Source organism: Solanum pennellii, chromosome 9 (assembly GCF_001406875.1).
Source record: "Solanum pennellii chromosome 9, SPENNV200".
Lineage (NCBI taxonomy): Eukaryota > Viridiplantae > Streptophyta > Magnoliopsida > Solanales > Solanaceae > Solanum > Solanum pennellii.
This window is the reverse complement of record NC_028645.1, coordinates 799,060-824,593: the sequence shown is the minus strand read 5'-3', so window position 1 is coordinate 824,593 and position 25,534 is coordinate 799,060. Positions and strand designations below refer to the sequence as shown.

Genomic DNA, 25,534 nt, shown 5'->3' with positions numbered 1-25,534 from the left:
TTTTTAATCTTCTAACTCAGAAATTTAATTGAGTACTGAAATGAAATGGATGAATACAGAGAATTCATACACATGTATATAACTTAAACTCATTCACAATTAAGCAAAATCGAAGCTCACATTCCATAACTGCTACAAGTAGATGCCAAATTTCTTTACAGGTTTGTTCTAACTGTACAGAAGAATCAAATAACTGTTGAAACAAAATTGAGCTAAGAGGTACAAGTTACACTCCAACAGAACGTCGAAAGGACGTAACTACACATGCAACCAATTGAGGGTGTAATTACCACCTCTTATAATCATAACTTTCAGTATACACCTTCAATAAGCAACAGCATGTTTACTGTTCTTGCTGTCCGTTAGCTTCAGTAGCCGTACTGCTCATTTCTGATCCTTCATCTGCAGATTTCATTTCGTTCAGATTGCTTGGTTTCGCCTGTCAAATCAGCAAAAAAATCATCATTGAGCAATCTTAGGTCTAAGTTCTCATGTTTTTATTTTGTTCTTATGTCTATGTTGATACCAAAAGTTAAGACCCGCTAGGGAAGGCCAAAAGGGAAATAATAAACATTCAACACAATCATGATTAGTGAAAGAAATTGGTAATGTTTTCACCTTTTGTACAGGATTAGGCATCTCTGGTCCTCCTTCGTATATTTTAGTATTGAATACAATCTACACTTCTACAGGCATGAGCCATGGCCTAAACCCCACGATAATTGTGGTTTTTGACTTGAAAAACACCACTTAGACAATGATGATTAAATTTCAGAATGTGTGATTTCACACCACTAATTAGGAATCTTCACCAGTTACGCCTCCTAAAAAATATTATGCTTATACTTTTACTTGCCAAGAAGAGATGCTATCATTTATCATTTGTATCAATAACAGATAATAATTACCCTATAACTGATGGGAGTGTCAACAATACCTTGTTCCGATCACGCCAACCAAGGCCGAACGATAGTAGACCTGTCCTTTTTGCTGGTGCACCTTGCGGAGAATCTGGTTTTGTCGCCCTGAAAAATACAGTCACTTTGAATCATCTACCCAATTTAAAATACCAAAGTGCTGAAAGTATCACATCACCAAAAAAGAAGAACAGGCTGAGGGAAGAAAATCACAAGTAACTATAATTCTTTTGTTTCTTACACTTGGACAACAAGCGGCACCATACACTATTTGCTGACACTTGGGCTAGATCTTTTCAGCTTACGATAATTAGATGATCACTTAATTAATTTATTGACATTACACCAATACACCTTGTGGAGGAACTTTTTCCTTGTAACAGAAATTAGGTTACCAGCTTGTCAAATGAATCTATTTTTGCATCAACATTGTGTTTGGAATTACTAAACAACGATATTACCTTTCCAGTAACATCTCCCTGGCCAGCCACCATAGTCATTGAATTTCTATTTTTTCTGATGTTTTCCACCCTTCATTGACCAGATTATAGTCCTATATGTGCTTCATAATGTAAATATCCTGGTTTGGTGTGATGGATAAAGAAAAATAATCCTGGGATAACTTTTTAGTACCCCTCAATACTTTGTTTGGTTACAAAGTGGGGGATAACTTATCCCAGGATTAATAATTATGACTGGAATAAGTTATTCCTACTTGAGGGTGGTATACTAATCCCGGGATAACTTATCCCGAGATTAAAAATGTAAAATAACAAAATTACCCCCTTAAACCCTCTTTTATAAACAAACAACTTATTCCTAGAGGGTATTTTTGCTAACACACAACTTACTCTTAGAAATTATGTCGTGCATATTTGACAAACCAAACAATCAAAAAAAATTTATCTCAACATAACTAATCCCATCATAATTTATCCCAACATAACTTATTCCATCATAATTAATCCCAACATAACTTGTCTTCAAACCAAACGATCCCTTAGTGTCGACATAGTTCAGCAGAAGTTCAAAAGGAACTATTGACATTTTTCTACACATATGTTGGATGCAGAAGAACTAGATTCATAAGAAAAGAGAAGATGTAAAATTTAGAATGAACTCAGAACTCTCACACACCGTGGGGAAGATAGAGCTTTGACTTGACCAGATTCATATTGCAAGGTAGCTTCAAGCATCGATTCAGCCATGACAACTCTCTTCTCCATCTGAGCAACAGAAGCCATAGCCTTTTCATACTTTTCCTGCATGAAGAGGTTGTTCAGGAAAATTAAGTATCCCATTATGAAACTTCTAACTAAGCTGAGACTGTAAGCTAAATGCCACTGCTTTTGGCTTCACAAGAGAGCTTTTAATTAAATTTTTTAGCTATTTCATTACTTCTCAAAAACCAATGCATCAAATAGCACAATAATGATAAGTAGTCATGGACTCACAGCATATTTTTGGTGCAAGGCAAATTACAAAATAAAGTTCTACTTATCAAATAAAAGAAGTGCCAAATGAACCACTGAATACCTTCCCAAGCTGCAATTAGCTAGTAAAAGTTTTGAGCACTAACCTCCGTTAATGTGCTTATGCATCAAAGAATTGTAATAGTTGCTTCAAATAAACAAACAATATTGGTCACTGGTAGTGGATATCAAACCTGAAGAACGTGTACTGCATACTTTTGAGCTGCCACATCCTGCTCGGCAGCAATCCTAGCATCTTCTGTTACCTTCTGTTCTTGCTCAACCCGCATCAAAACCTAAAGGTCATATCTTAAGCATGTAAATATAGGTTTAAAAGCAAATTTACGCGAAGCACGTTGTTTCACTACCTCAAGCATTGCTTTCTCCTGCTCTTTCTTATCATTAAGGGTGTGTCGCAAGTCAGCCACTTCTTGCTCCAATTGCTCAACCTGCAGATTGCTGACAAAACTTCAGAAAGATGTGCTGACCACATGATTTTATTTGTTTCAGAAAGTCCAGAATAAACGGAGACTTTTATGAATAGAGATAATATATATTTACTAGAAAAGTCTGTTTACAAGCGACCTTTTCTTCCATGTTTGAAGTGCATATAACTTACATTCAACCAGTAACATGAGCACTAAAATAATTGAAAATAAGTAAATATATACCCTAGCACTTAATAGTCGTCGGTTATCTTCTTTGACCATCTCCATAAGCGCTGTCTCCAACTCTTCAGCTCTGGAAAAGAAAATTACAACTTATCTGTTTTAGGTTTGAACTTTCCTTTTCGTGTTTTAGCATTGTCAATAAATGTATTAGTGGACGCAATCGTCATGATTGAATCACAGGAACAAAAACTACTACAGGAGATTCCGCATAAAAAATGAAATCAAAATTGGACTTTTGAAATAAAAATGCAACACCTCAGGGTAGCTGCTCTCTTGTCTTCCAGTGTCCTGCAGAGCTCAACCTTCAACCAAACAACCTGCATAGCAGCTGTTAATAATTGCACTAAAAAGGGATAGTGGTCAACTACTTTAGTTGATAAAACAGACAAGTATTTTTCTTAATCACAGAACACTAACAATTGCCACTGAAGTTTGCTGGTAAGACGACAGATTCTACACCAATATAAAATTTTCATTAATACATGAAGTGTATCAAAGAAAGAGAAATAATTGTCAGTTTCAAAGGAAATCAAGGGTTTTCAATTTGTTGGAATATGAACCAAATGCATCACACTTAATTGGAACAGATTGCAATAACCAAGAAATCCTGTTGATTAGCTGGCCCAGCCCCAATTAGCACACAGGTCCAGAACTTGGAGTATGGACTATGGACCTGGCTCTAAGCCTTCCTCCAACTTATATACCAGAGTTTAGTCCTAAGCAAGGTTGGGACTCGTGACACGCACCTACGACACATCATGTGGTGTACTTCCTTTACCATTGGACCAAAACACATGGGGGGAATAGATTTCAATAATTCTACCCAATTTGCCAATTTTTTCTTCATGCACAAAACACGTGTAATAAGATGAAGACAGCAACAAGACTGGCCCATGAAAAGATGCTACATCAAATTCCACTTTCATTAAAATTTGGTTGGGCGTGGAAGCCCCCCACCCCCCCAAACGTTCAAGGAGAACTCGGAGATTCAGATACGTATTTAGAAGATGATAAAGGAACTCCCTCTCAGCATTTTTTCCCACACAAATAAGATAAACAAAAGACTGAATCCGCATGTAGTTCCTTAAACGATACGATAGGTCAAAAGCCAAAAAGAACTAAAAGACCAAAGGTTACATACTAAGATTATTTTGAGCCATTTGACATCCAAATCACATAACCCCCTTTCTTTCCAAACCGCTGGTTTTCTAATACCAGGAAGAAATATCAAGTTCATAAACATTATTTTTTGCAAAGTGTTAACACTGGAAGAACACAAATCAAATTGTCAGTCTCAGCTGAAAGCTAAGCAAAATAAGGCGAAGAAGCCCAGAAGTGACTTCTTCATTGGATATGCTAAGAGGACTGAACAAGTAACCTGTTCTTGAAGACCTGGAAGGGAATCAACATGTGAATCTATGTTTAGGCTGTTGAGAAATTCATCCATACTTGCGCAGTTGGAATTTGAGTCTGATATTTTATTGTCTGTTTTCTTATCACCTGAGCATTCCTCTGGCTTCGTTTCTTTCATAAAAGAATCAGGATCATGCTTAAAACTATACAGCTTGGAGGCAAGACCTTTCGGATCTTTCTTAATAGGCCCTCCCTTTGATCTCTCCTGAGTAACTGCAAGCACAGCTGGCCGATGTTTTTCTCTCAGTGCTAGCAACCTATCTTCAGTAACATTTAAGAAACCCATACAAGCTGTCAACACCAGTTGGCTACTATCAAAAGTTGAGCCCGTAAGGGATTGAAATAAGGTGATTGCATCCCCAGCATCCTTAGTTGTAACTACAGCAGGACCTGCAAGATTTCGCTATGATCTTAATAGTTGTCTAAGATAGCCTCAGCTGCTCCATCTAAATGAGTTTGGCATGCAAAAACATTATTCACTATGAATTGTAGTACCATACAACTCCATCAAAGCAAGTGCTGTTCGAAAGATCATGACACGATTTCCCTCAAAGAGAAGCACATCCCAAACTCGGAGAACTGGATGTAAAACAATCCATTGGGGGTGAAAAGTAATTAAACAATCTTCAACAAGAACATGAACTGTTTTACTATAGCTAAAGTTTACTGCACAGAACAAGAACCTTACCACTTTCCCAGGGAAGCACATTTACAAAAATTGAAAGAAACCAAGGTCCAGAAATCCATGCCACTTGCATTCCCAAGTAATCAAGATGATTGACTACAGCAAAAGGATCATCTAATAAGAAACAGCGATTGGATTGTTTTGATGAGGAAAGAAGACAACCAAGATAAAACAGATATAAGCCATGGACAGACCAAGTTTCGGAAACCTTTCGCGCACCAACTCCTCAAACACCAATTGATCCACCTAATGGGAAAAAAGGGATCATTTGCATGAGTTATGATCATCCAGCATAGCCAGAATTACGTGTAGGTTATGCAAACCTGGGATTCTATCATCTCTTGTGAGTAACAGCCGTCAAAGTATTCATCAATAAGACCCACCAATGCCCTGGAGATTCGAAACAAACCAGCCTATAAGTTTAGTTCCATATGAATATAATTAAATAACGTTTGTATAGTTACTAAAAATTAAATGAATAAAGGTTTCCATATCAATCTCAAGAAATATATAAAATACTTCGGTAACAACCACTTCAGTACACAAACAAATGTACATGTATTTTAACAAGTCACGTGGAAGAAAGCGCATATCCTAGATTGTCTCTTGCACAGACCTCAAGTAGCTTATGATATTCCATCATAATATCAGCGCCAGTCTTCTAGTTGCAGTTTTGACAAACTTAACAACACCAAATTGAAAGAAATCCTCGAGCAACAAAGTTGATAAAGAGCAAGACTACTTAAACAAGTGACCAGTATAACACATTGAATAACATTGTACCAGTCTCAAGAAAATAATGCATTGAACAAAAAGCACAAGATAGAAATGGTACAATACAACCTTATAGGATCTGATAATTGAATTGAATTTTCTGTCAATAGAGTGAGGTGAGAAGAAGAGGAATCGTAGCGATCTCTGAGGAAACAATGTTAGTCGCGTACTAAGTGATATTATTACTACTCAGAAGCACATTGTGTGTCCTAATAAGACAGGTAGGACTAGTCGAAGCAGTACAAATCATTTTTTTATAAACAATGCAAGGGCAATGGTGATATGCAAAAGCTAAGAAGGCTATAGTATACTGATTAATCAGGTTGTAATAGGTTCAAAAGAATGAGCTAAAAAAGCCAAAAGCAATTATAGAATACCACCCAAGAGCTACAACACATATATGAATGCATAAAAGAGAGGTAAAGAAGGGGGGGGGGGTTCATAAAATTCTGTTTCCTTTGCTCTTTCTTTTGAAGGGTGTTGGGCGGAAACAGGTACATCACCTGTTTATCACCCTACAAATTCTAGTTCTTCTGAACTCGACAGTGGCACAGAACTCAATATGGCCATGGAACAAATCTGGAGAACCAAGCACCTTTGAAGGTGGCATGTTTCTCATGGTTGCTAGCAAAAGAAGCTGTCTTGACACATGACATTATTATGGTCACACACTGTTGTTTATGTGGTGAGGCAGCTGAGACAGTGGGACATTTGTTTTTGCATTGCAGAATCACTGACCAGCTATGGAAGACTTCCATAAATCTCAAGAGGCATACAATTGACAATGCCTAGCAAGATTGTTGATACTCTATCTAGTTGGGACCTTACTTTATTAGTAGCCTAGGGATTCATTACCTAACATATTATACATAGTCTAAAATTCCTATATAAGGAGCACCTCTTTTACATTATCAACCTATCATATCATACATAGTCTAAGATTCCTATATAAGGAGCACCTCTTTAACATTATTTAATTCAAGTCAATGAGAAGCTTTTCTATTTTCACATAATTAATTTTAGTATTCCTTTGAAAAAATGAAAAAATAGAAGATAACATTGGTCATGAACACACTTTGGCAGCATGCCTGACGGTAGCAAAAGTTGTTTGAGTCTCTAACAAGATCGTAGATGCATTGAGACCATGCTGAAGAAAGTTGATCTTTTAGTTGAGATGTCATGTGGAAATAGAAAAGCTTCTCATTGACTTGTTTAAGAATGTCCAGAGGTGCTCCCTATATTAGAGTGTTACGTTATACACCATAAAATAGGTAATTAATCCGCTAATAAGGTAATCAAATATCCAACAGTTAACATTTCAAAGAAAGCATCTATAGAAAATTTCCCAAGTTCTTCCTTTTTCTAAACTGAAGGATATACTATAAGATTTACCTTAGCCAAATACAATCAATCTAGACATATATGAATCTAGACAAATATTCACTTGATATTCTAACAATTGTTTTTAGATAAGTATATGCTAATAATTGGTCTCCTTAATGTTCTGCTAAAAATTTGTGAGCTTGCACCAGAGTTATTGCAAGTTCACGGTTACTGTTGACTAGCTTTTGATCATTCATCAGATGGAACCAAATATCATACTCAAGAAATAATGAGAACTGGACTTCCTTAAACTTGTTGGTAGGGTTATTCACCCTACTCTCCAACTAACATAATAGATGAACCACTTCTAGTGAAAAATTAAGCAAATATTTGAATAGAATACTTTCTCAAAATCCTGTGTAATCTTTACAAACTTTGGACTTGCATAAGACTTGGCATGGAATTAAAGAATTTCATTTGCTCCCACGGGCCAGGGTATACACAAGACATTCCATGTGAAAAGAAGATACAAGAAGTTTCACTGGGAACTTACCAGAATGCATTTTCTTCTGGCATCATTAGAAGCAAGATACCAGCAAAAAAGTTCATTGCCTGCAAAAATTAAAAGAACAGATGAACTTACTATGGAAAAGGATAGCTTGGACAAGTGATCAAGTTTTCAACTCTACAGTAATGGACATCCAACTTAGAATGCAGGAGGATAAACGGACAATTAAACTTCATGCACGCCAATGAAACGAAAAGAATAAGTACCACCACAAAGGTAACTACTTCCATCTGATCTTGTAGGCTGTTAAGGAAAAATAAATCAGGTTTAGACAATGCACCCCCGTATCTTAAAACTCATAGCCATAATAATGTGTATCCCATCTCATTTTCTTCCCTTTCTTACTATGGAATTTCAAGGTATTCTCTTCCATTTTTATGAAAAATTGAAGCCACAAGTATATTTACAAAAAGCCACCAGGATTGTGCTTCTTTCATATCACACTCTTTTAAGTGTCATTTGATTACGAGGAGAAACTTAACTTGCTACAATCCCAAAACGTTCGTGTCTGCAGCACGAACAACTCCTCATGCATGGCATGATTCTTTTGTGTGGGTGCAGACCAAGCACAAGAAAATTTTTTGTTAATGGGTGGCTATGGAACTTGATCTTAGGAACTCTGCCTACTCTGCTTCCATGTTGAAATTTACGAATATTTAATCTGAAAATAAGTCGTTAGAGAGGACTTTTTATTTGTTTATCAGGTCTGCAGCAATAAAGATCTTGATCTACTGCACCTATAGCCTTAAGCTTTTGAGTTTGATGCATAATTCTCACAGGCTTCTTGTTCTTGGGCTTGGTGAAATCAGAATACCTAAATCAGGTGGGCTGATTAACTGGACATACAATATATGGATCTGATGGAGATTAAAGAGCAGTCCTAATCTATCAACAAGTTTACTATCTGTGATTAAAGAAAGCAAGGATAATAACAACTTTGATAACATGACATAAAGATTCTCTAAGTTATATGGAGATTCTCCTATACCTTGAACATTAATTTCTGTCAACTGAGTCTACGCTATGGCTGAAATGGTTTCCAGGCCTACAACTCCATATGGAACAAGCAACCTCATCTAGCTTAACATTAGGGGTGTCAATGGGCAGGTTGGGCTGGACTTGGACGGGTCAAAATGAGCTGAGTTAATAAAATGGACAGGTTATTGACTCACCCAAAGTTACTCGTGTTGGAATGGGTTGGACTGAAATTGACTAAAAACTGGGTCATAACCCAACCCTTCATTATGGCTTTATATAAATTATCAAATAAAAAATATATCATTTTAGAAGAATTTTGATAAGGTCGATATTGATCACATATTTTTCCATTTTTTACTGAGCTAATAAATGCACGGGTCAATGACCGACCCCTTCTCGGGCAGGTTGGAAGGGTCATATTTCATGGACTAATTTTGTCAGCCCTACTTAACATTACCCTTACCATAGGCAAATGAACCTACACCAGTCTTAATTTTCCCTATTCTTTTATCCGACCCCACATGATGGGGGTGTAGAACACTGCCAAATGTTCTCCTTCTGCCTTGATTGCAAACAAGTCCCACAATCTTAAACCTTTTTCTTAATCATGACCACAACCTTCAACCATAATATGGCATGTGTAATACTTTTTTACTTAGCGTAACAAGTACTCCTTCCATCTAAAATGAACCCGTAGGCATAAATACTACAACATTATGAACTGAATCAAATGAGAATTGAGTCCTAGGTTGTTACCAACAAACTAGTCCTACATGTATTAAAACAAATTGAAGTGCATAAAAAGTGAGATAGCCTATTGGAAAGAGGTCAAATCAAGACCACATAGCAAAGGGGGAAAAACAGAAAGGAGACCACACATTTAAGACCATAATAAGAAATATTAGAATCATTATACGCTCGAATTCTTTTAAATATGGAAAAATTAAGCTAGTAAAGAAGAAGGCCCAAGAATATTGATTGCTATTTACAAAAATGGGATAAACATATCAAAACACAATAACAGGAAAAATCATATAGCGGGAACGAGATATCCAAACATTAACACCCATATATTTAGATGTATTCAACCAACAGCTTTAGCTCCACAACTCACGGTTTCCACATTTGTCAAGCACTAATGATTTTGGAAGATATCGTCATCTAGCATGTCAGCTTGGCACAATTTATAGCTTCCTTCATCATACTAATATCATGATTTGAAACCAACAATATTGAGGAAATGAAAGAAATGATAAAAGGAAGACTTCTGCAAAAACGCCACACCATACCTGGCAATACCCCACATCTGGATTGTGTCGAGCATATGCTATAAGTAGACGCCTTAAGGAATTTCGACCTCTCTCATCTAGTGCAGGATGTCCAGGAAAGGTTCGCGGAAGATCCTGAAAATACCCGATGCATTAGCCTAAAGAGTAATGTGAGCAAACATGAAATGGAAGTAATAATGTACATGCAGATATGTGTGCCCAGTTTTCTGTCAGTAAAGAGAGAAGAAATAAAAAGAAAAGGCAAACAGAAGAATAAAAAGGATGAAAGTAGATATTGTACACTTGAGTCAAAGAGGATGAACATCCATTGGAAGCTGGAAATGTATTAGTGGGGAGGATGCTCAAAATGAGATAAACTTGGTAAGATTTGATTATGGACAAGTGGAAAAGGGCAACCCAAAAAAGGTTGAAGATGATGAAGATTATCAGAAGTATCTGTTACAAAATTGTTGAATGACCAACCAGAATGGACCCTAAAAAGAAGTAGCACCTACAAATTGAAAAGACTGAACGATAAAGTCCAGGGCCCATGCATCTAACGACCTTCTCAATCTGCTTTCTCAATTTCTCTGGCACATGAATGCTTTCTTTACTCGGTCTCTTGTTCTCTTCAGCCAATGATGATCCATCATGCTCCTGACCATCACCAGTATCACTTTCTGGATCAAGCAAATCCAAGTAATATATTTCCAGTCGACGTGCTCTGACTCCAACAAAAGCTTGCCATACCTGCAAAATCAATTGCGTTTAGCTACAAGATTGTTTATGATATTGAGTTTCAGTAAACCATTAAACCGGTAGAGATGTCAGGCAATACCTCTCCCCTAAGATCCCTTGGAACTCCTCCACGAACAAGGAACTCTAGCTCTTTCCAAGGAAAGGAAAGTTGTGGAGAAACTCCACTGTCGGCACTACCTAGTTCTGCAGAGGTATTGATACCATCACCCAAATCTTCATTGACAGAACGTTCTTCTCCATTTTCTTCTTCCAACTCCTCTTGCTCTTTAATAGTTGCAAGATGATTGTGAACATCAGTTGACAATTTAACTTTCGTCTTTGGTGTCTTCTTCACACGAAAGCTCATCAAATGATCAATGAGACTCAAAGATGCTCTAATTTCAGACCACGTATAAGCATGACAGGATTTTTTTGGTGGATAAGCTAGCAACTCCCTTTTAAGATCACTTTCCCTTTTAATGTCTGAGACTGGATTCTCTCCCACTGGATCATCGCCTTCTTCTTGAGATGCTTGAACAGGAACCGTTTGCTGCTGGTTTTTAACTTCTAAATCCACAGTCCGGATGTCCAACTGCTCTGAAGCATGTGGCTGACTTGATTCTTCTTGGTTATCAAGAAAGCCCTTCCACTTCTCTGATCTTTCTTCTTCCTCTTCCTAAAATGTACATATTAAAGTATGTTAGGGATACTCTAGTGATTGAACAGACTGTGTGCATTTCTGCCAGACTACTACTGTTTTCTACCTTTGTTCTTTTCATTTCTTTTTCTTTTTTTCCTTTTCTTTATAAGGTAAATAATTTTATTAATATGAGAAAACCTCTATTTACAAGCCGTATGCCAAAACATAGATAACCTACACAATAATATTTCTCTCCAAATGTCACCCAATCTTCTATACAGACATAGCTTCAGGTGTGCACCAAAACTAACAAACAATTCTACCCTTGTTCATAAAGGGCAGAAACTGCAGAAGCTCCTAATGTAACCTCCCCTACAATGGCACCTCGTAAAGCACTCAAATATACTTCAGTTCAACAAAATATTTTATTTTAGTAAAGCTCCAAACTTAAGTTGAAGTCGCGGGTCCATAATTAAAAAGAGAACAGTTGTTCAGTTCTTCAAGATCCTTTAGAAATGGTAATGTGGTATTTCATCTGCTCTTTTCTGTATTCCTTGCTTCTGATAGCATAAGCATAGCTATCATTAATTTCTATAGTGTTTTGTTTTATAGAAATATACTTAGGAGTAAATATTTCTGTAGAACCTATACTCTTACCTGTAACCAAAATTCTTGATGCTTTTGAATTTCTTCTACTAATTTCACTTCCAATTGAGTTGCAATGAAGAACCCAAGGGTCCACCGTAAAACGTTAAAAAAACAAGGTAAAGTAGCCTAGTGAAAACTTTAAGGTGCGCATGACATTTCTGTATATCTTTCCAAGCCAAACAAGAACAGTTATTTTAATTTAGTTAGAAAATCCTGAGTGCAGAAGAATGTCAAAGATACATGGTCTAAGCGAGTCAGGAACGAAGCTTAATATCTATGGATATACGATTGAGCTTCTCCTTAAATGAAGCAACATAACAATTATAATAAAAACGGAAAAAAAAACAGAAGGATTATAATCTCTTCAAATATTCTCATTTTCTCCATTAAATTTCCTTTTGCTTAACATTATATTAAATCTAATTTTAAGAAAACAAGGGTTCACAATGAATAACTATAAAGTTTGCAATCATTCGATAAATACCAATAGCAAGTGACTAATGGAAGCAGGCCAAACACCTAGCAATTACCCTATATATAGTTGCGTACTCTTGGTATCTTTGAAGATGTTGTGGTCTCACAGTAAATCCATATGCATCCCTGCCAAAACAACAAAAGAGTTTGATATACATATCATTAAAAATGTTTAATCACCTAGTACAGAAAACCGACTGTTCTTTGGGTGAAAAGTAGCATGAAAGTAGTGTACAAAAAAAAAGCAGCACACGCAAAATATACACAACAGTCAAATGCTGCTGAAATGTACAAACATGCACTTCTATCGAGCAATTTACCCAAATAAATTTGTGAAGGACAAAAAGACTTTTACCTGGCATCAACATCCAATGAACGCTTACTCAAGAAGGATAACAACATACTTCATTAAAGTCTCTGACCCTACAGCCCATGTCGTTCTTTGCTCCTCACGTAAAGTCAATCAAAAACACATACACCAATTGACATGAAGAGCATTCTTCTCACCAACTCATTACCTCCTCCCACCAAGTTTTTGGTGCCGAGAAGGTTCACCCCCAATTCTAATAAATACAATCAGATGCCTCTAAAACCTAACATGACTTCTTATGAAATAGAAACAAAACCTAGAAAGATCCAATAAATCAGCAAAAAATCTTGAATCTATCTCTATCCCTACTCACAACTCAAAGAAACATTTACAGATAGCAATGATTTAGCAATAACTGATCAATCTATGCGTTAACTCGCTATCATTTCATCAGAAAAAAAACCTCAAAACTGATTCTTTTCCATATATTCTGATGTATCAATGGTTAACCAACTAATGAGTCATCATCATCAATCAAAAAATGTTTCTTTTCACCACCCATTCATCAAAAAAAAAAAAAACTCAAAATTGTTTCTTTTCCCCTTAATTCAAATACCCAGGTGTAAATTTCCCATGCATACACATTCCTTCTATTTCGGATTTAATTATACCTGTATAGCTCAAAAACTAAACGTACACAAAATACACTTCTACAATAAAAAATAACAAAAACCCATTAACTCATACAGATTTTTACGTGTTTGGTTACGACCCAATACATCAAAATTCCTAAAATAATTCTAGCTTATTTTATACTGAAATAAGGGGGAAATAGTGTAAGAAAATGTACCTTTTGGGCTCAAAATTGGGGGGAAAATGAGAATTTTTAACCGTCATTTGTGGAGGAGCTTTGGATCAAATAGGAATCTAGGGTTTTTCGGATGATCGAAGGGCTATACTTCCATATCCCATTCAACAGTTTCTCCTTAGTCTTCTGCTTCGGTTTCGCTCTGTTTTTTCTGTGAAAAATATATATATTCGAAGTTGAAATGTAAATTGAATTTTTATTTTTCCAGAGGGACGAGAGTTTTATGATAAAGTTAGAAAAATAAAATCACGTGCTTAATACGTGCGTTTCATTTCACAAATTTTAAGATATTAAAAATTCGCGTATGATATATATATATATATATATCACTAATGGTTTAAATATTTTGCTCATATGTTTGCATATGAGGTTAGATTTTCCTCACATTTGATATAAAGATAGAATGTTTATCGAAAATAATATCAAATATAATTGGTAATAATTTAAATAAAAAAATATAAACAATTAATAGTTTGAGTATGACACTTATATAAGACACATAATATTGGAATTCAAAGTTTTTCACATCTATAGGTGGAGATAGGCCAACAAGGTTGGTAGTTGAATAGTTTTTATCATATGAATTATATCACATTTATTTTGATGTGATATTTCTACAATTTTTTATCTTGTCCTTTTCAAGAGAGCACATGTGAACTTTATATGTCACTTGTTTGTATATAAAAATATATTTAATTTGATTTGAAGTTTATGAATTTTAATAAAATAATAAATTGTGTTAAATATTTTAAGATACGAATAAAAAAAGATAACATTTCACCCTTTCGTTGTTTAGGTTTAGCCTTATGTATTCAAATAAGGGTAGAAGGTAGTCTAATTTTTAGACGACGAGGACATTTTTTTATACCATAACATAACGAAAGGTAAAATCGAAAAATATCCACTACATGACTGTTACATCGATGATGATAAAAGGAAAATACAATCACAAAGATACAGAGCCAATTTATTGATACATAATATTATAGAACTCCACAAACATATTTGATATATCAAAGTACTAGCCCATGTAACTAGATCAAATGCATTTTTGAAGTTTCAAGCCTTTTTCTGTAAGAAAAAAAAAAACAAAAATGTAGTTATATATACAATTCTCAAACCAAAAAAAAAAAGTTATCTGTCGTTTGTAAAACAAGTACCAGAAAGAGGTTCTTGTAGTATTCAACCAGTTTCTCTGGTTCCAAGACTTTTGTTTGCTTGTAACCGTCAAGCTTGTTCATTTCCTATGAGATGATTAAAGCATGAATAAAAAAGCATTCCACGTTCACACACACAAAAGTAGTGTAATGTAGGTAGTCTAATATTAGTCATACCTCGATCCATTTGGCTAGTTTAGGCCTCCCGGATGTGATGTCATAGTTAATCCCCTTTTCCATGAAAATTTGGAATCTTTCGATAAATGGAACATATGCTATGTCAACCTAGCACAACAGAGTTTTCATGTCAGCACAGAGTGTTCGTTATATCTATGAAGTTTGAAATTGTAGGAGAGAAGTACATTCACGCTACTCTTACTAGTTGTCGAGTATGTTTTTGGGCAGAGATTCCATCTCACAGGCACATCATCGGAAAGGAAAACAAAATGAAATAAAGTAATGACCTGACTGAATTGACCGAGGAAAAAAGGTCCATCATCAAATTTGTCAAGAGCTTTCTCTAGGTAATCGAATTGTGCACCTGGTACAAGTGTGAATACCATTAACTTACATGAGAGACATTTAACAAAGAATACGCTCAAATCTCACCAGCCAGTGTCTGTGCATCTCTGAAGAACGATCTGTATACTTCCGGGACAAATGTATCACTATAAGCTATCAATTCTTCAGCAAATTTCCGCTTTTCAGGGTCCTGCATCAATTTGCCAATAATATTTTAAAATCAATTTACAGCTTAAATTTTTCCTAAACAGACGGGTAAATGAACTTTCGCAGCTTACATCCGGCAAAAGTGATGGTCCCTTGAAGTTGCTATCAACATATTTAACCAGATCCAAACTCTCTCCTATCACTTTGTTATTGTGCTCCAGGGATGGCACCTGTGAGGAGTTAAAAATATAAATAACAGAAAACGTAAAATGAGATGCTGTTCTCCGAAGATTTAAACATTCACTTCCTTCAAAGTCTTTATATAAAAGCGTATGTGCCAATTGGATGATAGATAAAGACTAGAACATTTTATGCACTGACTCAGTCAATAATCATTGAATTCAAAGAGTAAGAAAAATCCTTTTCTCAAAAATTCATGGACATTTACTTCAGGAGATCTCGAACAATTTACAACAAGGCCAAACGTCAACGTCAAAAGCTTAGCTCAAGATTTTCACTTCGTGTGAATACAAGTGAATTGGGCTAATGAAAATGAATGTTGGTTTAGTGGAAAATTACCTTATTTGGGGGATAAACTTTTTCCTTGTACCAATCAGGCATGTTCTGAAGATCAATCGGAACTAAGTTGATCTTGTCTTGCAAACCCTGCAATTCAAAATGTTAAAAAAATCTATCGAGGTAAACAAGACCATTCCCGGGTATAAGAAAACACGGACTGACTAATTTCAAGTAGGATAGAAATAACTTCCAAGCGGAAGTTTACAAAAGGCATCAATAAAATCAATAATTCTAAGTAGCACTTCCTTTCGGAGGTGGATAGAACTTTTGAACAACGCGTTCATCCAAACCGAATATGCTGGACCCATCAAGTTTGGATCGTGGAAGTAAAAAGTCGGGAAGTCATAACTACTTTCAGTGTGATAGCATGGAGAGTGAGCCTTGACACAAAAAATAGAGTTATTTCTTTACTGTCATTTGAAGTCACCGGTTTAGAGGCGTGAAGCCTCTTCAAAGAAATGCAAGTGCAGACTGCATACCATATATGTACACCGTTTTATCCCAACGGTCCTGCACTAGCTGGATATATAACACTTCATGCACATTTTCAATATCCAGGCTAGACAGCATCACAGAATGAAACAGCATACTAAATTTACAGACACTCAGATCTAATATAACCATGCTCATCCAAATTAATGACTACGCCCTTCTTTTCATTTTAAGTGGCGGTATTTGACTAGACATGAAATTTGAAAAAGAAAAAGGATCAAAAAACACATATCAAAAGTATGTTTCAACTTTCAATCTTACATATGACATGCCATTTTTATAGCAATAAAGATATGTAATTACGAGTAAAACGGTTAGTTTAAAGTTGAAGAGTCTCCAAATATAGAAAGTTGTCCAGCTTTAACAGACTGCAAAGAGAAAAGCGAGATAATATAGAATGGAAAGGAGCAGTAAAAAGGCGAACCTTAACATTCCTGGTAATCCATACACGCTGAGAATACGGGCATTGATAATTGATATACAACCTTCAGACAACACAATAGACTCACATCACAACCTTCACTTACATAAATAACTCCGTAATGATGACCAAGAACACACTTTTCTTAAGGCAAACAATAAAGTAAGTAAAAGTAAAAGGTGATTAAACCTGGTAGTTCCATCAAAGAGAGACGGAGGTTCGGAAGTAGAATCCAGAGTTGGTGGTAGAACTTCTTGTACACTTCTGTACAAATAAAAGAATAACCCCCATCAACATTCATATCAAAAGCAAACTTAAAAAATCAACTTACATAAAAACATGCATATTTTTATTTATTTTTTATGACAAGGGAAACCCGCAGCCCCTATCCTTTGCGTGCGCACATGATAAAACTTTCGCTCCTATGCAATAACTCGCAGAAGGCAAACCCCTAGCTTTCGCTGGCAAGGGGTTTCCAACTTGAGAACTCCAACGTAGAAGTCCCAACACCAAAGCACTAGGCCATCCCGAAGGGTCATAAAACATGCATATTCAACCATTGCTTAATCCAAAATTTCAAATCAATGGTCTTGTAACCCCCACATCCCCTTCATCTTCGGGCAATCTCTACTAGTTCCACGGGATACCTACCACTAGCAAACAACAACAAGTACCAGGTAACACTTCATCTTCTTCTTTTCCTATAAAAGGTACCTAATATTTAAAGAAATGAACTTTGAACCTACCTCCAAAAACCCCCAAAAGATCATTCATTCCCAAATCACTCACAGCTCAATTTCATATGACATTGGGTGCTCTGAAGTGAAACTGTAAAAAATACGTGTTTAACAATGAGATTCGAACCTTGGTACAACAATACTAAAAGAGTCTTAAGTACCATCCTAGAATCATTGGGCCAACTATATGATTTATTCATTGGGTGCTCTATGTTAATTTTATACAAATACCTATCGATTTCTACATAGATATATGTATTTCGTAACGAAGTTAATGGCTGCTCGTGCACCCGGCGAACACCATGTGGCTCCGCCCCTGCTACCCACTATCTATTGCTTCACTTATCTCATACCTCAAACTTAACTCAATCTCTTAAATTACGAACTATTTTGAACAAATTAAACACAAGATGAAGCAAATTTACACTTACAGAGCAGCCATTGATGTTGATTTTCTCTGCAGTTGAAGACGACCCGCAAATTTGAACTTTATGAGAATGAAAATTTTGGGAGCCTTTTATTTATTATTAGTGGTGTGCGAGCAGAGCAGTGACAAAGTTACGATTCGTTTAGTTGGAAATAAGTTATTCGAGATTAGTTATATTAAGATCGTTATTTTATTTTTATCGTGAAATGAAAAATAATATTACGAATTTGAAATAAGCTATTCGTGATTTGATTTTTAATCAAACATGAGATAAATTTATTTCGGAATTAGTTATTTCTTATAATTTGATTCAAACGATAAACTTAATTATTTTTTAAGTCAGTAGGAAAGTTGATTAAATTTTAACATATTTTTCGTAGGATTATCGATAGCCATTTAAAGTTAGCCACCAACTTTCGCTTAAATAGTTTATTAAATTTTTGTTCATTTTAAACACCCATTTTACGAGCCTCATTCTATCATTTTGTCACGTTTTTCTCAATTTTATTGATCTTTGAGTGTGTGTTAGCCAACCATGTCTACATGGATTAAATAATAAAATAAAAATGTCATAAGTAATCAATAAAATAAAATGTCATGTGATCCTTTTATTCAAATAATTAAAAAAAAAATTGACAAATTAAATAGTGATAGTATGGATAGATTAAAATTATAAAAGTAAATCTTTTTTCTTTTTTTTTTTACTTTTTAATTTTATACAATACAAATTATATATTATAATTTATATCATTTATATTTGCATAAAGAGAAAAAGAGATCTGGTAGGGGAAGATAAAATATTTATATAATTATAAATGTAAAGGTCAAAAATTTATGTATTTGTATTTATATATACAGTTTTCTCTCGCTTTATACAAATATAAACACAATTTATACATTTGTGTTTGTATAAAGTGAGAGAGACGAGGGAGAGTGGCAAGCGAGATTTCTGGGGAGAGAGACGAATGGCAAAGTATTTGCTACGAATTAGAATTAAATCAAACTATGTTTATAGCATTTGTTTTGAATTAATAATTTGTTATTCATGTAATTTTTCCTTAAATATATAATTTTGGCCCATGGGCGGACCCTGTCCATCCCCTATCAAGTCTCAAGGGCCAAGCCGTTAAAGACTTATATGGATCGGACTTATAAGCCCCGGTTTTAAATGGACTTAAAAAAATCCTATTACAACTCTATCTCAATAACAAGTTGAATTTGGCCGGCAACATGAACAAAGACCATTTTTTGTTAAATAAATAATTTTGGCTCATGGATCAACCTCGGCCCAGCCCTAATCAAGTCTTAAGGCCAAAAGCTTATATGGGTCGAACTTACAATAGGCTTAAAAAGTCCTATTACAATCATATCCTAATAACGAGTTGAATGGGCCGGCCCCGTAGACAAACCCATTTTGACGACTCTATTTACAATAATGATATAAAAAATTTGTTACATTATTAGTGAATATAACTTCAATTCATACGCAATTAAAGAAAGCAATTTTTTTTATAGCCAAGAAATAGATTTAGGCAAAAATAATAATAATTCATATTTCAGGTTTCAAATCAGATATAAAGCACCAAATAAGAAATTACAATTATCACTAAAAAGTAAATACTTCAAATAGGATTTCTCGATGCCAATCAAAATTAATCAGGACCAAAATAAAATAAACTTCTCAATGCGAGTCCACATTATTCAAACATCAAAACAAGTATGTGACACCAAATGCGTAACATTAGAAAAAGTCCAAACTATCACTAAAAAGTAAAAAAACTGAGCCATACTTCTCGACTTGAATTAAAATTAATCAATCATATCAAACATCAAACGAAAAATAACATACATAAATTTAAATTACCATTAAAAAGTAAATCATCAACTCAATCTAATTATATGCCAAAGTGGAAAATCATTAAGAAACTATTATTTTTCATTAATTTAATTATTTAAACCTCATTAGATGGCTAATTTAGAACCAAGAGGAATCAACTTTACAAGATTTTATATTATTTTATAGAGAAAAAAGAGAATAAAATATACTTATAAAAAAATAATTAGAAAAATAATGAAAGTCCACATTGAAATTTATTCTAAAACTTCACATACCAAAGAATATATTCATACAATTTCTTGAAGAAAGAATACCAACTTCTATACGTAGACAAAGGTTGTCCCTAACTAAAGCTTCTCTAAAATATAAATTTTAAAAAATAATAAGTAGAAAAATTAAATTTAAGGAATAATAGCAATTTCGATTTTAAGTTATTGAAATACGCGATTAAACATATTTACTTGTACTTTATGACTATCAGCACGTAATATATTTCGTGTATTGACTATTTTACGAGGAATAAGGGAAAAAACATAATTAAGAAAATTGAAGCTAATCTAACCATATAATCATTAGCTTTGGTAACTTAATATCATTAATAATCATATTACAAATATTCAATTGCATGACAAAGTATTCCTTAAAACTACAAATGCATATTATTTTAAGAAAAAAAAGGAAATTAGAATTTTTAAACCCTCAAGTATTGAAAATTTTTAATTGTGATTTTTATGAGTTATGATATTTAATAAGATATATTAATTTTGAGATTATAGATGATGACTCCATTATTTTAAGGTAGTGTAATTCAAAAATAGTCTAAAGCATATAGGGGTGGGCATAGACACCGGAAAACCGAAATATCGAACCAAACAAAATTTTTTCAGAATTTTGATTTTGGTATTTTGGTTTTCGATTCGGTATTGATTCAGTTTTCGGTACATATTATTTTGGTTTTCGATATTTCGGTTTAAATCGAAATATTATACTTTCATTTATATTATATTTATATTATATTCATTAATAATTATTGATGTTAAATAATCTCTTAAAAAAAGAAAAAAGAATGTGAAACCCTATGTAATGTCCCTATTCCTAATTTAATTTTTAATATTCATCTTGCAGTCTCCTCTTCCTCTTGCAGGCAGCAACTCTTCCTCTTCTTCCACTTTCAGGCAGCAGCAACAGCCGTCCGAAATACTTCAGTTCGATATTCGGTACACAATTTACAAGAACCAAAAACCCAAAAAAAAAAAATCGAACCGAAATATCGAATACCCACCCCTAAAAGCACACACATGTTAGTTTTAAATGAATATTAGATTACCAAAATATTACAAGAACCTAAATAATAATTTTTTTATAATCAAAGGATCATAAGTAAAATCAACCAAAAAGTATATTTATTTACATAATCTTACTTATTAAATATTTTGACATGATGGTTAATTTCAAATCTTCTTTTACTCGTCAATTAATCACCTACATATATATTTATTTACATGATTGTACTTATTAAATATTTTTAACATGTCAAATCTTCTTTTAGTTACTTTCGTCAATTAATCACCTATGTATTATGTTAAGTTACTAATAAAAAACACATATTCAATTAAATATGTTTAAGTAAATACTACAAGGACCAAACAAGGATTTACTATTCCCTCCGTCCGGTATTATTTGTCATAATTTCTATCTTTAGAGTCAAACTATAAAAACTTAGACTAACATTTTAAGATGCACTTTTTCATCATATTAATATGAAAAAATTGTAATTTATAGTATTTTTATATAGTTTTAGAATATCTTATTTTTTTGTTTAAAATATCGAATTAATGTCATCTACTTTACCTTTGAAAATTAGTCAAGTTGACTTTCGATAAGCGCAACATGACAAACATTTCTAGACGGAGGGAGTAATAACTAAGGAACTAGAACTAAAAAATGTAATTATTTTCTTAAAAAAATAATAAATAATTATGACAAATGGTTAATTTCAAGTCTTTTTAAAATTAATTTCTTAAGTATTTGGTTACCTATTCAAGAAGAAAACTCTAAGCTAACCAAAAGCAAGAAATCTATAGACTAAAGCATGAAAATAAGTTAAGGAATATCTAAATTGAAAGAAAACAGCCTTAAGCATCTCAAAAAAAAGTTTATCAAAATTGTATAAATAATATATATATATATATATAACACAATTGTTTCAACATTTTCAATACCAACAACACAAAAAATTACAAATTTCATAAATTAGCAAAATTAAAATAAAAATGGATTCAAAGGGAGCTGCACCAAATCAAGTTTATGAAGATTTTGTGCCAACTACAGAGTTGGTGCAAGAACAAGACTCTGATACTCTTCTCCTTGATCTCACAGGTGATCTTCTTTTACTATTTTTTTTTTCGATCGATGAAACGAGTTGTCGATCTCCTTATATTGTGTCTTGAGTAATATTTGCCTCGTATGTTAGCTTTTGTGGTTGAGTCAGACTCAAAATTCATTTCCTTATAGTTTCTCCAAAATTCCAAAATAGTTGTTGCATGTGGGGATCCTAAAAAAAAACCTGTAATCCGACACACTTCTGACGATATTTTGATTTTTGAAGAGTATAAGTAACATAAACTTTATGTCCTTAGCACAATGTCATTATTTTCATGGGAACCCCACAAACTAAATGTTATCATTTGTTGCTCGGACTATTCAAAATTTATACTGAGAGATATTTGAAGAGTCGGAGCGACATAACATAATATAACATAACATTACAAGTGAAATTGTGCAGGTTTCAGAAAGGAACAAGTGAGGGTTCAACTGACTAGAACAGGAGTTGTGAAGATTAGTGGACAAAGGCCAGTTGCTGAGAACAAATGGCTTAGATTTCAGAAGGATTTTCCTGTTTCACAAAATTGCGACAGGACGAAAATCAGTGCAAAGTTTGAAAATGGCATACTTTATGTCAAACAACCAAAACTGATAACAACTTCACCAGAGAAAAAAGATCAAGAATTGCCAACATCTGATCCTCAACAGCCCAACGACGAGCCACAACCAACGTCTCAGAAGAAAGACGAACAACAAACACAAGACGAAAAAACACAAACAGAAGAATTGCCTAAACATCAGGCTACTAATGCTGAAAAGCCTGAAATGGAAGAACAAAACACTAAAGAAACACCTGCTGAGTATACTGGTGCAAGTAGCACTATGGAAGAGGAAAATAGACCGAGTTATGCGTGTAAACTTGATAAAGATGCATATACTAGAACTGCAGATGTTGTAGCTGAGAAGCTGAAGATGCCAAGGAAATTGATGAACATGACTCTGATTGCTCTTTTGGTTCTTGGAATTGGCCTATATATCAGCAGTAAGATGAAATCCAACAATTAAATAGTCGTGTTTCGTCTAATAAACANAGGAAATTGATGAACATGACTCTGATTGCTCTTTTGGTTCTTGGAATTGGCCTATATATCAGCAGTAAGATGAAATCCAACAATTAAATAGTCGTGTTTCGTCTAATAAACAAAAACTAAGTTGGGATATTTGCATTTCTCCCAGCTTATGTGAGTGTATATGAAGAAAACTCACAGACTATTGCTCCTTCTTCTTATTGCATTGCTGAATTGTGTAAATGAAACGTTCGTTTAAAAAATTTGTATCGAATAAAAATGCAGTATGACATGATTTATACTATGGTTTTCTGATACATGTTTGATGTGTTCTTATTATTAACAAGGAGGGTTAATGGTCAAAAACACTGTTGAGCTATCGATTTTTACAAGTTTCATAACACAACTATCAGTTCACTGTTCCTATCTGAACTATCACTATCGTTCAGGTAGAAAAACGGAACAACTGATAGTTGAGGTGCGTTTTAATACATAGATGGTGAAAGTTGGAGTAGGAAAATGGAAGGACTGATAGTTGGGGTAAGAAACTCGTGAAAAAGTTATAAGTTAGGTGTGTTTTTTACCATTATCTCAAGGGAAAATAAGATATAAAAAGCTCATCGACGGTATTATATGACTATTTTTGTCTGTCAACATTTTGCTTAGGAAATCTAGTAAAACTGAACTGTAGAAATGCAGAATACATCAGTAGACACGTTAACTTGGCCTCAACTGGTAACTAGATACTTCTAACTTAGAGGATGCACATCCAGACACATCAACTCGTTGATCCATTGTGTCAATTGAACACTCCCAACTGCCATGTCAGCGTCTGGTGTCCACGAGACACACTGGGGATGAGTTGAGGTGTCTAGATGTGCACTCCCAAAATTTGAGTGTTTATTTGTCAGTTGAGACCAATTTTGAGTGACTATCTGTGTATTATGACATACAGAAATGCAGGTTAAAAACCGAAAAGGTTACCTTAAGGTGTTGAAATGCTGTTGGTAAGTTTTGATATCATTGGAACCAAACAAGTCCTTTGAAATTCCTAGTCTTTTATCTCTGAGCACATCAGCTTTAAGAAATTGCTAGTATCCACCATGTGGAATGTAAGTGCTGCAAAATCATCTCGATCAAAGCCAACGATGACATCAAGAACCTCAACAGCATCAGTTACTGTCCTGCAGATTGGCCTGTTGTATGCCAAATAAATTGTGTAAACATTTTCTATGTTGATGTTTGTTACCATGTTCTCTGCATATTTGCATCTCTAATAACGTGACCTATGTTCTATTAGTCCAATGACACAGTTCTATATTCCGAATTTTACTTTAAATTTCTCTTTGCGTGCCAAGGGAGTGTAACATTGGTAGCCTGCCCTGACATAGTGATTGATTCCATGGCTCGAATGCATGACCTATAGGTCAGGCCAAGACTTCACCATTCCTCCGCCAGAGCTTGTCCAAGTCTACCATTTCATCCATTAGACAAGTTTGTAGCTCGAAAAGCAGCCCATTCAGCCATAGTTGCCTTGCCAAATGCCAAGTATTATAGCACCAACATTCCTCAACTTGTTGACAACACCAGCATCTTGTGACACAATCGATCCGACAAGTGCTAATGATCCTGCTGTTGTGTTAAGCTTATCTTTTGTTGCAACGTTGTCCTTCACAAGAATTGGAATACCATGTAGCCTAAACAGTGATTTAGACGCGTTCAATTTTCGTTCTTGATCAGCTTCATCTGCAAGAAAGAGTGCATCTCTGGATTTCACTTAGATAGAACTCAACAAGTTGTCTTGAGGTAAGTTTGTTTTGCTTGAAAGCTATATGAATGTCATCAATAGTTGTTTCTTTAAATGAGAATGTTTTTGCCTAAGTTTTGTTATGCTTGATTAGTGTGTGTATAGCTGATTGTGGATAAGGGGGATACGAGTCTTGGAGCAATGGTAATGTTATCTTTCGGGATCCATCCGATAGAAGAAAGTTTACACTAAGGTTAAAACTAATTTTGATGTATAGTAGATATTGAACTTCATTATGCTTCTTCATATGTTTAAATCGTTCATATTTT

At 34.4% G+C, this 25,534-nt stretch overlaps 3 protein-coding genes across 7 annotated transcripts; 1 reads left to right on the top strand and 2 right to left on the bottom strand.

Moving 5' to 3' along the window:
- Window positions 1-54: 54 nt before the first annotated feature.
- On the bottom strand, window positions 55-13,990 carry LOC107029177 (ecotropic viral integration site 5 protein homolog). Of its 3 annotated transcripts, none has more exons than XM_015230527.2 (18): window positions 13,730-13,981; window positions 12,626-12,695; window positions 10,908-11,483; window positions 10,634-10,819; window positions 10,091-10,204; window positions 7,809-7,867; window positions 5,482-5,548; window positions 5,353-5,404; window positions 5,162-5,254; window positions 4,969-5,052; window positions 4,439-4,863; window positions 3,316-3,377; window positions 3,061-3,130; window positions 2,758-2,838; window positions 2,584-2,685; window positions 2,055-2,179; window positions 938-1,025; window positions 55-439 (listed from the first exon to the last, which is right to left on the bottom strand). In XM_015230527.2, exons 1-18 carry the CDS (start codon window positions 13,774-13,776, stop codon window positions 344-346), a joined length of 2,397 nt encoding a protein of 798 aa, XP_015086013.1. In that variant the 5' UTR covers window positions 13,777-13,981; the 3' UTR covers window positions 55-343. The 3 variants fall into 3 exon arrangements, with proteins under 3 accessions (XP_015086013.1, XP_027775499.1, XP_027775498.1); XM_027919698.1 differs by lacking the exon at window positions 13,730-13,981 and adding an exon at window positions 12,925-13,405; XM_027919697.1 differs by lacking the exons at window positions 55-439; window positions 938-1,025; window positions 2,055-2,179 and having other exon boundaries at window positions 2,578-2,685; window positions 13,730-13,990.
- A 592-nt stretch (window positions 13,991-14,582) lies between these two features.
- LOC107029498 (glutathione S-transferase L3-like) lies at window positions 14,583-18,383 on the bottom strand. Of its 2 annotated transcripts, none has more exons than XM_015230927.2 (10): window positions 18,234-18,383; window positions 17,255-17,329; window positions 17,069-17,129; window positions 16,153-16,239; window positions 15,705-15,803; window positions 15,514-15,616; window positions 15,369-15,445; window positions 15,082-15,189; window positions 14,908-14,991; window positions 14,583-14,818 (listed from the first exon to the last, which is right to left on the bottom strand). In XM_015230927.2, exons 1-10 carry the CDS (start codon window positions 18,242-18,244, stop codon window positions 14,807-14,809), a joined length of 717 nt encoding a protein of 238 aa, XP_015086413.1. In that variant the 5' UTR covers window positions 18,245-18,383; the 3' UTR covers window positions 14,583-14,806. The 2 variants fall into 2 exon arrangements, with proteins under 2 accessions (XP_015086413.1, XP_027775500.1); XM_027919699.1 differs by having other exon boundaries at window positions 17,255-17,326; window positions 18,234-18,326.
- Window positions 18,384-22,283: 3,900 nt separating this feature from the next.
- Window positions 22,284-23,762, top strand: LOC107029772 (inactive protein RESTRICTED TEV MOVEMENT 2-like). 2 transcript variants are annotated; one of them, XM_015231217.2, is made up of 3 exons: window positions 22,284-22,445; window positions 22,852-23,384; window positions 23,498-23,762. In XM_015231217.2, exons 1-3 carry the CDS (start codon window positions 22,340-22,342, stop codon window positions 23,567-23,569), a joined length of 711 nt encoding a protein of 236 aa, XP_015086703.1. In that variant the 5' UTR covers window positions 22,284-22,339; the 3' UTR covers window positions 23,570-23,762. The 2 variants fall into 2 exon arrangements, with proteins under 2 accessions (XP_015086703.1, XP_015086702.1); XM_015231216.2 differs by lacking the exon at window positions 23,498-23,762 and having other exon boundaries at window positions 22,852-23,475.
- The last annotated feature ends 1,772 nt before the right edge of the window (window positions 23,763-25,534 follow it).

Excerpts from the sequence above, each read along its gene's own strand:
- LOC107029498 (XM_015230927.2), bottom strand. Across the intron at positions 16,240-17,068 it reads GGATTACCAGGAATGTTAAG|GGTTTGCAAGACAAGATCAA; the intron begins GTTCGCCTTTTT and ends TTTGAATTGCAG. Across the intron at positions 15,617-15,704 it reads GACCATCACTTTTGCCGGAT|GACCCTGAAAAGCGGAAATT; the intron begins GTAAGCTGCGAA and ends AAATTGATGCAG.
- LOC107029772 (XM_015231217.2), top strand. The coding sequence starts at position 22,340 with ATGGATTCAAAGGGAGCTGCACCAAATCAAGTTTATGAAGATTTTGTG. Across the intron at positions 22,446-22,851 it reads TCTTCTCCTTGATCTCACAG|GTTTCAGAAAGGAACAAGTG; the intron begins GTGATCTTCTTT and ends GAAATTGTGCAG. Across the intron at positions 23,385-23,497 it reads TGCCAAGGAAATTGATGAAC|ATGACTCTGATTGCTCTTTT; the intron begins ATGACTCTGATT and ends AAATTGATGAAC.
- LOC107029177 (XM_015230527.2), bottom strand. The coding sequence starts at position 13,776 with ATGACGGTTAAAAATTCTCATTTTCCCCCCAATTTTGAGCCCAAAAG. Across the intron at positions 7,868-10,090 it reads CAGATGTGGGGTATTGCCAG|GCAATGAACTTTTTTGCTGG; the intron begins GTATGGTGTGGC and ends TAATTTTTGCAG. Across the intron at positions 5,053-5,161 it reads TGTGCTTCCCTGGGAAAGTG|TTCTCCGAGTTTGGGATGTG; the intron begins GTAAGGTTCTTG and ends TTTTACATCCAG.